Consider the following 14,443-nt stretch of genomic DNA (forward strand, 5'->3'; position numbering starts at 1 on the left):
CCAAGATGGCGTTACGCGTGGTCTGCGGTTGTGTCTGTCGAGCTGGAAAAGAATTAGGGGGCACAAATGTCAGGACGTTTGGTCAAACAGGTGTGATCAAATATTGTGCTTGTTTTACATCGGGTGCAGATTCAAAGACGGCGTAAAGCGGCCTGATCGCGCATTTATACGGCGAGTTTTGATTTTCCATAGTGTGTTAACGCTCACTTGCGGTTAGCCAAGCCAGCGTTGACCGAGTCAAGACCGGGTTTGTCAAGCGTTTAATTAGTTCTCCCTGTTCACCCGAGGGGTTTCTTTCCCCAGTGGGTGGCAGTGAGCTGCATATTGAGTTTGACTTGATTTCCAAATCACCGGTGAGCGTCTAATTACTCCACGATGAGCATCGGTGACTTAGCTGCCTGCAAGGCTGGTTGTATTCACCCTTACTAGACCAAAACTTAGCCGGTCCCTTTTTCCCCTATTATTTATTATCTTTTTTTCTATATATTTTTCTCTCCACACTTTCTTACGAACGCGGGGAAATTCAGACCAGTATTGCAAAGTGGTTATTTTCCACATGTTAATGCTGGTAAACATGTAGAAGGAAAATGAATGACTGCCGTAGGGAAATTTACATACTTAAAGTCCATCGTCTGACAAACCCCATGTGTCTGAATAACAGCGTTCTTGTGCCGACGCGCTGTTCCATTGGGTCCGATGCCGAATGAGGACGTCGACGTTGAGAACCTGGCCTCGCTGGAGAAGTATCGCAGCTACACTCGTTATTTAAGACAAGCAGAAGAGGAGAGGAACAAGCCCGCCTGGTGGAACACCTACAGGAAATATGTGGCGGCAGAAGACCCTGATCACGGTAAAAACAAGAAAAAGAGGCTTCAGCCCGTTAAATTAACCCTTTGTCTCACAATTGCTGAAACTGGATACGTTTATGGTATTGAGGTATTTTGTCACGTCACAGGTATAGAGCGAGTGGACATTGGACTGCCACGTGACAGCACCTCCAGGGGCAAACAAGTAAAGGAGAGGACGCAAGTGTTGAAGGAGAACAAGCAAAATGAAGAGCTGGAGAGGGCGGCCCGTCTGCGCACCTGTAAGCTTGTTCAAACCAATCTAGACTAAATCCTCTCACTTCCCAAACGGTTTAAATGAATGTGTGGTATAATTATTCTGCACTTGAGATTCATTGGGATGGTCTTGGAAGAGAATGACTTCTGTTTTGTTTTAAATCCATTTTAAGAATTAGATTTTGTTTTTGTTTTTTTGCGCCCCTAGTCAAGATCAATCTGGACCGTGTGCAGGAAATATGGGAAAAGAGCAATGGTCCATTTCAAATTAAGAGACTGGCAGACCACTATGGAGTCTTCAGAGATCTCTTCCCCGTGGCTTATTTTCTACCTCAGGTCACAATCCGTGTCAACTACAGCCAGGATAACAGTGGCCAAGTACATTATGGGAATCGGCTGACGCCTACGGAGGTAGATTAAAGATATTAATATGTAATGATGCCTTGCTCTTGTTCATCAAATGATCTGGTTAGGTATAGCATCACCTTAAGTTTTAGTAAGTTTTGCGTCTTCCCATGTGTATACAGCCCAGTCCTTTTTTAATTTCTTCCCCTCTTCACTTTTTCTCCCCTTTTCAACTGTACTTAAAAATATGTCTCATAGGCTTCTTCTGCTCCTGACATTACTTTTGAGGCAGAGGAGGGTTCCCTCTGGACCCTGCTGCTCACCTGTCCAGGTAAGTCTCCTTTGGGGAAGCATCAGGGTGTACAGTTTGTACAAACTGGTTTGGTGGTGCAGTGGTTAGCACTGTCGCCTCACAGCAAGAAGGTCCTGGGTTCGAACCCCAGGGTTGTCCAACTTTGGGGAGTCATCCCAGGTTGTCCTCTGTGGGGAGTTTGCATGTTCTCCCTGTGTCTGCGGTGGGTTTTTTCCGGGTGCTGCAGTTTCCCCCACCATCAAAAAAGACATGCATGTTAGGGTTAATACTCCTGTCTGTGCCCTTGACCGAGGCATGGCAAAACGAACTGGAGTTGGTCCCCGGGTGCTGGGCAGCAGCTGCCCACTGCTCCTAGCTACACAGCTAGGATGGGTTAAATGCAGAGCATAATTTCCCAATGGGGATCAATAAAGTATCTCAAAATCAAAAACCTCTGCAACTGTGGTGCTGGCTATAGTTCCCTATCCCCTTAAATGAATGAATGTATGAATAAATGAAAGAATGGGCTTTCTGAGAATAATCCGCTCCACCTACCAGTGCTTCCCTTTGCTTTTTTTTTTTTAATTTCCTTCTGTCACATTATGATGTTCTACTGAAGATCCACATGGGGGCATTGTGTGATTAGATTTATGCAATATGTTAATTGAATCTGTGGGGATCAACCTCACAAAGGCTGAATTCTGAGAATTTATAGACATTTGAGGATTTCAAGGCATATTATCACAAATAGTACTCTTGCCTTTTCAGATGAGCATCTTCTGGACAGTGAAGGAGAGTATTTGCACTGGCTAGTGTAAGTATCACAGAACAAATTTTCTTTTACCACTTTCTTGGGTGACTAATGATATAGATATGTTACTTTAGTCATTGATACATTGAATTGTTGCTGCTTTTTTTTTTTTAATAAACCTTTATTTACCAGATGGCTACACAAAAAGTAAACGAGTATCATCTCAAACTAGTTTCTCGGACATCTGAACATAAATTACCCATACCCAGTCATCTTCACTCAGTAATGTGACCTTACCTCATTAATTTGATAAGTCATCTAGGAGATTTTAAAGAAAAAAGAACTGATGGCTCTGCTATTTAGATATTGGATATCCATATATTTTATATATATATATATATATATTTTTAATTGTGTAGAGATCAAGGGTAGTAATTTCAAATAATTCCACATAGGATCTATTATTGTATTAATCCACCTCAAAAGAGTTTGTCTGACTATTGTTTGATATACACTGATGAGCCAAAACATTATGACCACTCACAGGTGAACCGAATAATGTTTATCATCTCCACAAAAGGGCACATGTCAAGGTTTGGTTAGATTAGATGGTAAACAAACAATCAGTTCTTGTACTCAACGTGTTGGATGCAGGAGAAAGAGCAGCAGTAAAGACCTGAGCGACTTTGACAAGGGCCAAATTGTTATGGCCAGACGACTGGGTCAGAGCATCTCTGGAACAGCAAGGCTTGTGGGGTGCTCCCAGTCAGCACTGGTGAGTACCTACCGACAGTGGTCCAAGGAGGGACAAACCAGAAACTGTCGACAGGGTGTTGGCCACCAAAGGCTCATCAATGCACGAGGACAACAAAGGCTATCCCGTCTGGTCTGAACCAACAGAAGGTTTACTGTGGCAAGGGGTCACATAAAATTGTAATGATGGTTACGGGATGAATGTGACACAACATACAGTGCATCACATCCTGCTGGGCATGGGGCTGCATAGCTGCAGACTGGTCCGAATGCCCATGATGACCACTGTCCACCATCGAAAGTGCCTACAATAGGCACGCCAGCATCGGAACTAGACCTTTGAGCAGTGGTAGAAGGTTGCCTGGTCCGATGAGTCCCAATTTCATTTAAATCACATGGATGGCCGTGTGTGCTGTTTACCTGGGGAAGTGATGGCACCAGGATGCACTGTGGGAAGACAAGCTGGTGGAGGAAGTGTGATGCTCTTGGCAGTGCCCTGCTGGGAAACCCTGGGCCTGGCCATTCATGTGAACGTCAATTTTTGACACGTGCCACCTACCTAAATATTGTTGCAGACTAGGTACACCCTGTCATGGGTACATCCCATGATGTAGGTGGCCTCTTTCAGCAGGATAATGAGCCCTGCCACACTGCACACATTGTTTTGGAATGGTTTGAGGAATATGATGACATGTTCAAGGTGTTGCCCTGTTCTCCAAGCTCTCCAGATCTCAATCCGATTGAGCATCAGCGGGATGTGCTGGACCGACATGTCTGATCCATGGTGGATCCACCTCGCAACTTACAGGACTTGAAGGAGTTGTTGCTAATATTTTGGTGCCAGATACCACAGGACACCTTCATGGGTCTTGTAGAGTCCATGCCTCGGTAGGTCAGCACTGTTTTGGCAGCACACTGAGGACCAACAGCATATTAGGTTGCTGGTCATAATATTTTGGCTCATCAGTGTATATCTTTATAGTAGTTTAATAGATCTTAGATGATGATGATGAGTTTAAAGGAGATATTTCAATAATACAAAACATTGATAGTGTTCTAAAAATGTATATTTTGTTCGTGTACATGCTTGCTGGCCTGTGGTGATCATGGAATTCACTTCACCCAATTTGTATTTGCCACTACATCGCCAATGCTGACAGACATAACCCTCTGTGTCTCTGAAGGGGTAATATTCCAGGAGGTGCCGTGCAGTCAGGAGAGGAGCTATGCCACTACCTGCCCCCCTTTCCTACCAAGGGCACAGGCTTCCACCGCTACATCTATGTTCTCTTTAAACAGGAGGGGCCCATCGACTTCCAGGAAGACGTCAGGCAGTTTCCATGGTGAGCATCCTCATAAACATTAAGGGTATAGTTGTGATGGTCTTAGTATGTATGATGTGTCCTTCATATTTTTTGAATTACATAGCAGCATCATTAATGCCCATGACCAGGTCAATGTGGAGCCAGTGTTCAAGATGAGTTTTGAAATGAGATTTCCGATCTAATAAACATTGAACAGACAGAAAAGTGAAGTAAAAACCATTCCTTAATCTCCATACTCAATTTGAGGGGCCAGTTATAATAAAATGTTGGAATATGTCAGAATTAAATGGAGGGAAATGATTAGAAACAAAATGTTTGCACAGTTATAACTATTAAAGTATTTGGCTGTGTGCATGTCTGCAGCCAATGTATGTAGTTATGTCTTGCACATGCAAAAAAATACAACAACACAGTAATCTTTCTCTCTCCCACCCAGTCACTCTCTAGCAGATCGTACTTTTAAGACTGTGGAGTTCTACAGGAAGCACCAGAACAATATTACCCCAGCAGGCCTGGCCTTCTTCCAGTGCCAGTGGGATGAGTCGGTTACCAACACTTTTCACAACATACTAAGTAAGTGCATACATGTGTACATAAAACACAGTTTTAAGTCTTTTAGCAAACCCAGGGCAATCCATCCTAATGTCGGGGGATATTTTACAAGAGCGTTTTGTATTTATGTAAAACACATCAGCAAAAAAGACTCTGCCACTCAGATCTTGTGTCCCTATAGGAGACAACTGACTTGTTAGTGAACCCAGGTTGTGTGTGCTGGGAAATGAATGAGGAATCATTTACATAAGTTGGGGCCTTGTTGTGTTTTACACTGGGTTATCACTTGCTTGACAACCTTTAGCTTGATTTTAGCCCATATCATGGGACCAAATGTAATACTCATCCTTGTCAATCAAATGTGTGATCAGTGTCCTTGCCTACTAGCCTCTATGTTTGGGGCTTACATACCTGTGTTACAAAGATTAGAAGTCTACCAAAGTCTTGTGAAATGTTCTTTCTTTTCAATCTGTTGAACTAATGAACATTTTATAGTGTATAGGTGACATTTGTTTAGATAAAAATGCTGAATTTACTTTTAGTATAATGTCCCTGTGTGACACACACATTCAGAAATGTCTTAAGATTCGGGTTTTTTTTTTTTTCATGTGAGCATTGCTTCCATTTTAATTCAGATGCATCATTCTTAATTTTGGTTTTCCTTTCAGAAATGAAAGAGCCAGTGTTTGAGTTTATACGGCCTCCAGTCTACCACCCTCCACAGGTCAAGTACCCACACAGACAGCCCCTACGCTACCTGGACCGGTACAGAGATGGAAAGGAGCACACCTATGGGATCTACTGACTTACCAAACAAACACCTGACAGCTTGTGCATCACAAATGATCAATTCTCATGCATTATGGTTGAAATATATGTGAGTAAAATAAAGGGTTTTTTTGTGTTTAAATTGTTTGTCTAGCTCTGTGTCTTTGTCTATATTCCCAGTTTAGCCTCATGTGTGTCTTGAGTGAAAAACTGGTTTAGCCACCAAACCTGCTCCTGTCAGCCACCAAACCGCTGTTTAGTTGATGATTGGCACATGATGTGTGTGTCCTTAATGAAGCTTATCAAGGGTACAAATGCTCCTGCAAGGTTTTAAAAGGATTGCTATGTATAAATTGCTGAAATTTGTGAGGAGAAAGGAAGCCTACGCAAAAATAAATGCAACAAAAAAATGCTGGTATTTAGTTTTTCAGTAAATCCCATCTCCTGTTACCAGGAGATTCTGTCAATTTCAAATAGCTTGACAGACACACCCTACCTTTCCCAGACTCTCTGGGACTTTCCCGGGGCTGCCTCACAACAGCAGGGTTGAGAAGTGGTTGGAGTATAGCATTGGTGGGGACTTTTTGGGGGGTTTTTTGGATGTGAAATGTCACCTGACTGGCATAACTCCACTTTCCTCACACCAAGTTTAAAGAAATATGATCTGTACTCTCATGTCTTAAAACTGGACACATTTATTCCCCATGATTGGGTCAAACACTTGGGGACTTGGTGTGCTTTGCATGGGAGGAAAACATTGGAAAAGAGTTAAGATTTTACGGAAGTTAGTGAAGGCCAAACAATCTCAAATCACAACTTACCTTATCTTGTGACTGAAATATACCCTGAGTTGGCTTCTCATGATTTTTACTTCGTTATCTTGTATATTAGGGCCATCGAGAGAAAAAAATGTATTTATTTTTCCAGAAATAAAGTTGAAATTTTTGAATTGTCACTGTAGCTTGAGAATCAAGACAAAATATCAGCGAAACAGTCGTTACTTCCCCTTAAATAATGGGATGTATAGGTTAATGGGAATAATACAAAAATCTGCCATTCTAACAATGTTTTGGGGTACTCTTAAGAGTCTGTATGGCCTTGAGAGCCATGTCCTGGTGTATTGCTAGCAAGGCTGTGATTTTCAGTCAAATTATTCCATGTAGTCGTCTGGAAGTGAAAAGCGCTGCTTCATAGTACTTTCAAGAAGCTCGGGTCATTGCTGAAGCAAAGCAGAACATGTGGTCGATGAGAGGAGCGTCAGAGAGGGAGAGAAAGGAGGGACGCCCACTAGCGTTGGGGAGGCGCTGACCACGATGCAAGCTCAAGAATGAAGGAAGTCACACACATAGCCACGATGCAAGAATAGTTTGATAATTTACCAATGCTTCGACATGAGTCTTCGTCAGGGTATTGAGAGACAAAAAACCCAGACGTTCAAGAGGGGATAGGACGCTCGTGTGCGCTAACGTCGGGAGGCGGGGCTCAATCACATTTACATACTGTGGGAGGAGCAAGTACCGGATACACGTCACTGGACAACTAAGATTTTGCTTCCTGAACACTTTTGGGCATATTTTATGGATTTTGGGCTGCTGATGACGAAAATCTCCTTAACATTTTCTCATCACGGGATGTCCGGGTAGCGTAGCGGTCTATGCCGTCGCCTACCAACACGGGGGGTCGCTGGTTCGAATCCCCGTGTCACCTCCTGCTTGGTCGGGCGTCCCTGCGGGTGGGAAGCCGGATGTGAGTATGTGTCCTGGTCGCTGCACTAGCGCCTCCTCTGTTCGGCGGGGAGGAGGACCTGGGGGGAATAGCGTGATCCTCCCACGCGCTACGTCCCGCTGGTGAAACTCCTCACTGTCAGGTGAAAAGAAGCGGCTGGTGACTCCACGTGTATCGGAGGAGACGTGGTAATCTGCAGCCCTCCCCCGGATCGGCAGAGGGGGTGAAGCAGCGACGGGGACAGCTCATAGTGGGGTAATTGGCCGGATACAATTAGGGAGGGGGAAAAATCCTATCACATACCGTTTTGTACTTTTTTTATTATTATTATTTACCTTCATATTTTAAGTCTACCAGTATATTGCCCATAATGCAAGCTGTTTTGGTCAGTCCAAGCATGCCTGGGCATGCAGTCGGTGTAGGTGCTATGCAGATGTTGTCTTAGGCATGCCTGAGCATGCCTAAGACAATATCTGGGCAGGTTAGATGCTGGCAGAAAGGCTATAGAAGCTGCTCACATTTACAGATGCTGTTTGGATGCATGTTGATGCGCATGTTCTTCAGGCAATAGTGAGTATGCTTAACAATAGGATGTATCGTCTTCAGGGAGATTTATCCATCCATCCATCCATTATCCAAACCGCTTATCCTGCTCTCAGGGTCCCGGGGATGCTGGAGCCTATCCCCAGCAGTGTCCCGTCAATGTTGCAACAGTGATACATTCTGCTACATGTGTGGCGAGTACACGCTTAAGGCTTATAGACGCACCACGACTGCACTTATTAAGAAAACCTATGAGTTCTACTTCAGATGTAAAATTGGTGACCAAGAGAAACCCTGGGCTCCTCGTAATTGTTGTGCAGCATGTGCTGTGAACCTGAGAGCTTGGCTCATAAGTTCTCAGAAGTCAGTACCATTTGTAGTAAAATCACTATTAAGGGGGTTACTTTGTTGCACCACAAAAGGTTATTTATATTATCCCATGTCCATGTGGCAAGTACTATGTGGACAAAAGTAAGCATGCACTCAAGAACGTTGCAGTTCCATAAGACGTAAAAATATTACCTATCCTGTTGCAGCACTTTATCGAGACTGGTCATGCAATTGCTGCTCTCCGGTACACGGGCGCAAAAAACGTGACATTTCCTACAAGAGGGTGTGACCTTGACAGGCTGTTGTTGAGAAGAGAGGCCTATTGGATCTATTCCTTAAATACCCTTGTCCCTAAGACGTCTTTGTATAGAGTTTATCGTCTAGTACAGTGGTTACCAACCCTGCTCCTGGAGAGCGTCCATCCTGCTGGTTTTCACTCCAACCCTTATTTAACACATCTGATTCAATTAATCAAGGTCTTGGTCAGTGCTCAGGTGTATTAAATTAGGGCTGGTTGGAGTGAAAGCAGGACGATAGCTCCGCAGGACCGGGATTGGGGACCACTAGTCAAGTACACTGATACCTAAGCGTCTTCCCTCTATCTTTGTCCTTAACCTTTTTTCAATATTTTGTTTTGGACATTTATATGGAGATTTTTTTTGTTGTTGTTGGATACACTGTATTTATCAAATATACTTTGCTTTTCTAATGTGGCATATGAATCCGGTACTTGCTCCTCCCACAGTATGTAAATATGCTTGAGGCCCCGCCTCCCCATGGTGGCGCACACCTGTGTCCTATCCCCTAATGCAGTGTTTCTCAACCGGGGGTCCGCGGACCCCTAGTGGTCCGTGGTGTAATTGCAAGGGGTCCGTGAAAATAAAATATCTTTAAAAAAAGATCCTATGACATTTATAGAAATAGGATTATTTTACTCAAATCTGACTGAGACCTTTATCTACCTAAACTATGAAGGGTAACAGGACTTTTTTCTCTAATTACATCTGTTTCACAAGTTTAATTTATTGTATTTTAATAAGATCTCGCTCCCGTTTGCATTGTTAAAAGTTACTGCATAAAAATTCTGTTGTTACATCTATCTGAAAGTTACTGAATACATATTCTGTTTTGTTACATATATCTGAAAGTTACTGCATAAGAATTCTGTTTTGTTAAATATATCTAAGTTACAACTGAAAGCTCTTATTTTTGCAACCCAAAGAGTGAATAAATGCTATAATACAATTTAAAATGCAGTTTCTACTGTTTCTATCAAATTGCAACCCCCCTCCCCCAAGATCAGATGGAGGGGTCCTCAGGGTAGATCAAAAATACGCAGGGGGTCCAGGACCCCAAAAAGGTTGAGAACCACTGCCCTAATGAATGGCTGTTGCGTTGTTTTGTCCCTCACTACGTTGAAGAAGACTGTCATGTCTAAACGTTGGTAAAAGATTAGTAACTATTCTTGCATCGTGGCTACGAGTGTGTGACTTCTGTCCTTCACAACGAGAAGAGAGACAAATCCAGTACTACACTTCCCAGGAGCTGAGCATGATTCAGTTCATTAAAGCTAATCAGCAGCATCTGTGGCACCAGCACAAACCATTCATAAACTCTCTCTCAGGCTTGGGTCGTTTGTAATGCCCTCGTCGACTGATCAGAAACTATGGGTGCAATTTGGGCATTGTTTAACTGTGTGTTGTTTGTTTGCCTTGCCAAAGGTTCGTGTTTTGAAGGTATTGTATGCATTTCAGTAACAATGTTATGAACCTGCTAACGAAACCGAAGGTCATTAATGAAGGGTGTCAAGTTTAAGTGTAAGTTTACACAAAGTTAGTAAGTATTCAGTGAAAACTATATGTTCGCCCCCAAAGCGCTGTGGCACGTTTATTTGGATAGAAAAGTTAAGTTACGGTTAAGTTATTAATTAGCTTTGCGTTGTCCGTGTTAATTCTAGAATGCATTTGAACACGTCTGCAAATGCAAACGCTCCACCAATATCGAGTGCTAACTGCAACACTCCATCCCCAGGGTCCTTCTCCCCAGCTGAAAGAAGAGCTGTAAGGGCTGGGGATAACGTTCACAAAAATGGTATGCGTAACAGGGCAACAGAGTTTCGTAGCCAGTTGCAGGATGTAACTTCGTTGTTTTCTATTTGCAGAAGTTTTGCAAAATCAGATCTCAATAAGGAACGCCGTTGAACTTCTTAAGTCAGTGGAGTCCATTTATCGTCAGTTGGCAGAAGGTAAAAAGGTCCTTGTAAATGTTGTGTTGCTGTTAAGCCCACTGAGGCAAATTTGTGATATTGGGCTATACAAATAAAACTGAGTTGACTTAAATGGCAGTTTTTTTTAGCGTTATGTAGCTTCTGTGGTGATCTAGAGCAGTTGCTTTCTCAATTTTGTTTGATCAGTGCGCAAGGAGGCCAATGAAGTGGAAGCCCTACAGAATGCGAGCGACAACGTGACCGATGTGACGACGGCGAACTACGCTGTGACGGCGAGCGACAACGTCACTGATGTGACGTCGGCGAACTACGCTGTGACGGCGAGCGACAACATGACTGACGTAAAGATGGCGGACGACGAAGCGACGGCGAGCGACAACGTGACGGCGAACTACGCTGTGACGGCGAGCGACAAATTGACTGATGTAAAGATGGCGAACTACGCTGTGACGGCGAGCGACAACATGACTGACGTAAAGATGGCGGACGACGAAGCGACGGCGAGCGACAACATGACGGCGAACTACGCTGTGACGGCGAGCGACAACTTGACTGATGTAAAGATGGCGACCTACGCTGTGACGGCGAGCGACAACTTGACTGATGTGACGTCGGCGAACTACGCTGTGACGGCGAGCGACAACATGACTGACGTAAAGATGGCGGACGACGAAGCGACGGCGAGCGACAACGTGACGACGGCGAACTACGCTGTGACGGCGAGCGACAACTTGACTGATGTAAAGATGGCGAACTACGCTGTGACGGCGAGCGACAACGTCACTAATGTGACGTCGGCGAACTACGCTATGACGGCGAGCGACAACTTGACTGATGTAAAGACGGCGGACGACGAAGCGACGGCGAGCGACAACGTGACCGATGTAAAGACGGCGAACTACGCTGTGACGGCGAGCGACAACGTGACCGATGTAAAGACGGCGAACTACGCTGTGACGGCGAGCGACAACGTCACTGACGTGACGACGGCGAGCGACAACGTGACCGATGTGACGACGGCGAACGACGCTGTGACGGCGAGCGACAGGTCGCGTCAGTTTTCAAAGGCTGAAACGGAAGCTGCTCTTGCATTTGTGAAAATGCTCCAGAGAACAATTGACCTTATTGACCTCAATGAGCCAAGTGTGGATCACATGAGCAGAAACTGAAGGCAGGTGGCAAGGAATCAAATGTTCGTTTTTATGTTACTAAGAGCTATCCGTTCTTCCTCTGCTTTAATTAAAGGCTTTAACTCTCGGATTAGTGTGTTTTGAATTACTTTCTTTTAAAAAAAAAATTTCAAATCAGGTTTTCAATCAGCAGACCTTTTTGGTTATCGGTCAATATTTATCAGTGGATAGGGGTGGCGCAGTGGTTAGAGTGGTCACTTCACAGCGAGAAGGTCCTGGGTTCGAGCCCCGGGGTAGTCCAAACTTGGGGGGGTCGTCCTCTGTTTGCATGTTCTCCCCGTGTCTGCGTGGGTTTCCTCCCACAGTCCAAAGACATTTAGGTCGTGAATCGTCCGTACTAGAATACATCTTATACATATGCCATGTACATGTATTGTTTATACAGGAGGGCGGTCTGACAGGACGTGTAATTGGGGCAGGCTAGGCTAACTGCTAGCCCATGCTGACTGGCAGTCATACTGGCTGGGACAGTTTTTTTTTTTTTGTGGATATATGTTAGTTTGAATATGTGTGTTGTAGTTTTTGAGTGTGTTTTTTTTGTATGTTGCACTGCTGTGGGCTGGGGGAAACGGCATTTCGTTTCATCTGTGTAAGTACATGAGGTGAAATGACAGTGTTCCTGATTCCTAATATGTACATATACTCACATCTTATGTCTGTATATCATACGTATGTATGAAAACATGCATCTCCGTTGCTTTCAAAACACGCTGCGCCAGAGGTTGGTCCACCCCAAGGGTTGGGTCCCCTGGCACAAACAGAACAACATAGTGTATGCTGTTAAGTGCCAGGAGGATTTCAGTGACTTGTACAGTGGGGAAAATAATTATTTGACCCCTTGCTGATTTTGTAAGTTTGCCCACTTACGAGTGCAACAGTCTATAATTTTAAGCGTAGGTTCATTTTAACAGTGAGACAGAATATGACCAAAAAAAGTGGAATAAGACATGAATTTTATGAATTTATTTGCATATTTTCGGTCCAAAATAAATATTTGAACCCCTGGACAAACACTGTTAATATTTAGTAGAAAAGCCATTATTGGCCAGCACAGATGTCAAACGGTTTTTATAGTTTCTGACAAGGTTTGTGCACATTTCGGCAGGGATGTTGGCCCACTCCTCCCTGCAGACAAGCTCCAAATCGTTCAGGTTTCGAGGCTGTCGCATGGCAACCCGAATTTTAAGCTCCCTCCAAAGATTTTCGTTTGGATTCAGGTCTGGAGACTGGCTAGGCCATTCCAGAAGCTTGATGTGCTTCTTCTTCAGCCACTCTTTGGTTGCTTTGGCGGTGTGCTTTGGGTCGTTGTCGTGTTGGAACACCCATCCACGACCCATCTTCAGCGCTCTCACTGAGGGAAGGAGGTGTTGGTCCAGAATTCCACGGTACATGGCCCCGTCCATCCTCCCCTCAATGTGATGGAGTTGTCCTGTCCCCTTGGCTGAAAATCACCCCCAAAGCATGATGTTGCCACCCCCATGCTTGACGGTGGGGATGGTGTTCTTTGGGTTGTACTCCGTGTTCTTCACCCTCCAACCACGGCGAGTTGAGTTGAGCCCGAAAAGTTCTATTTTGGTCTCATCCGACCACATCACCTTCTTCCAGGCCTCTTCTGAGTCGTCCAGGTGTTCATTGGCGAACTTAAGATGGGCCTGTACATGTGCCTTCTTCAGCAGTGGGACCTTGTGTGCACTGCAGGATTTTAATCCATGACGGCGTAGTGTGTTACTAACCATTTGCTTTGTAACTGTGGTCCCAGATGCCTTCAGGTCATTAACCAGTTCCCCCCTTGTGGTTCTGGGATGATTCCTCACCGTTCGCATGATCAGGGACACCCCAAGAGGCGAGATCTTGCGTGGAGCCCCAGACCGAGGGAGGTTGGCGGTGGTGTGGTGTTCCTTCCATTTCCTGATACCTGCACCGACAGTTGTTACTTTCTCTCGAAGATGCTTTCCAATTCTCTTGTTGCCCATCCCAGCCTTGTGCAGGTCTACAATCTTGTCCCTGGTGTCCTTAGACAGCTCTTTGGTCTTGCCCATGATGGAGATGTTGAAATCTGATTGATTGGGTGTGGACAGGTATCTTTTGTACAGGTAACGAGGTGATGCAGGTGTATTTTATGTGGGTAATTAGTTGGGATTGGGGGTGCATCTTAAAGAAAAACTAACTGGTTTGTGGGAGCCAGAATACTTGCTGTTTGGTAGGGGATCAAATACTTATTTTTCTAAATCAGGTGGTTATTAATTTTTATAAATTCATATGATGTGATTTTATGGAATTTTCTTTGGGATTCTGTCTCTCACTGTTAAAATGTATATATGATTAAAATTATAGACTGTTGCATTCTTTGTAAGTGGGCAAACCTACAAAATCAGCAAGGGGTCAAATAATTATTTTCCCCACTGTACATTGGGTAAACTAAACAGACGCTGGCCAAAAGAAGGGCACAATACAGGAGAGCTATTATGTCAGGCCAGGACTCTGCAGTCTACACCCATCTACAGGCCAGTGGCCACTCTTTCAGGGATGAGGATGTGCACATCCTTGATAGGGAGGAGCGCTGGTTTGAACGGGGAGTCAA

The 14,443-nt window shown here is 44.4% G+C and overlaps 1 protein-coding gene across 1 annotated transcript; it reads left to right on the plus strand.

Moving 5' to 3' along the window:
• Positions 1-5,976, plus strand: mrpl38 (mitochondrial ribosomal protein L38). The gene is made up of 9 exons (XM_056297175.1): positions 1-90; positions 662-850; positions 956-1,087; positions 1,270-1,472; positions 1,665-1,737; positions 2,467-2,512; positions 4,387-4,545; positions 4,964-5,100; positions 5,748-5,976. Exons 1-9 carry the CDS (start codon positions 6-8, stop codon positions 5,882-5,884), a joined length of 1,161 nt encoding a protein of 386 aa, XP_056153150.1. The 5' UTR covers positions 1-5; the 3' UTR covers positions 5,885-5,976.
• Positions 5,977-14,443: the final 8,467 nt, after the last annotated feature.

The sequence above is a fragment of the Lampris incognitus genome, chromosome 17 (genome assembly GCF_029633865.1).
Source record: "Lampris incognitus isolate fLamInc1 chromosome 17, fLamInc1.hap2, whole genome shotgun sequence".
Lineage (NCBI taxonomy): Eukaryota > Metazoa > Chordata > Actinopteri > Lampriformes > Lampridae > Lampris > Lampris incognitus.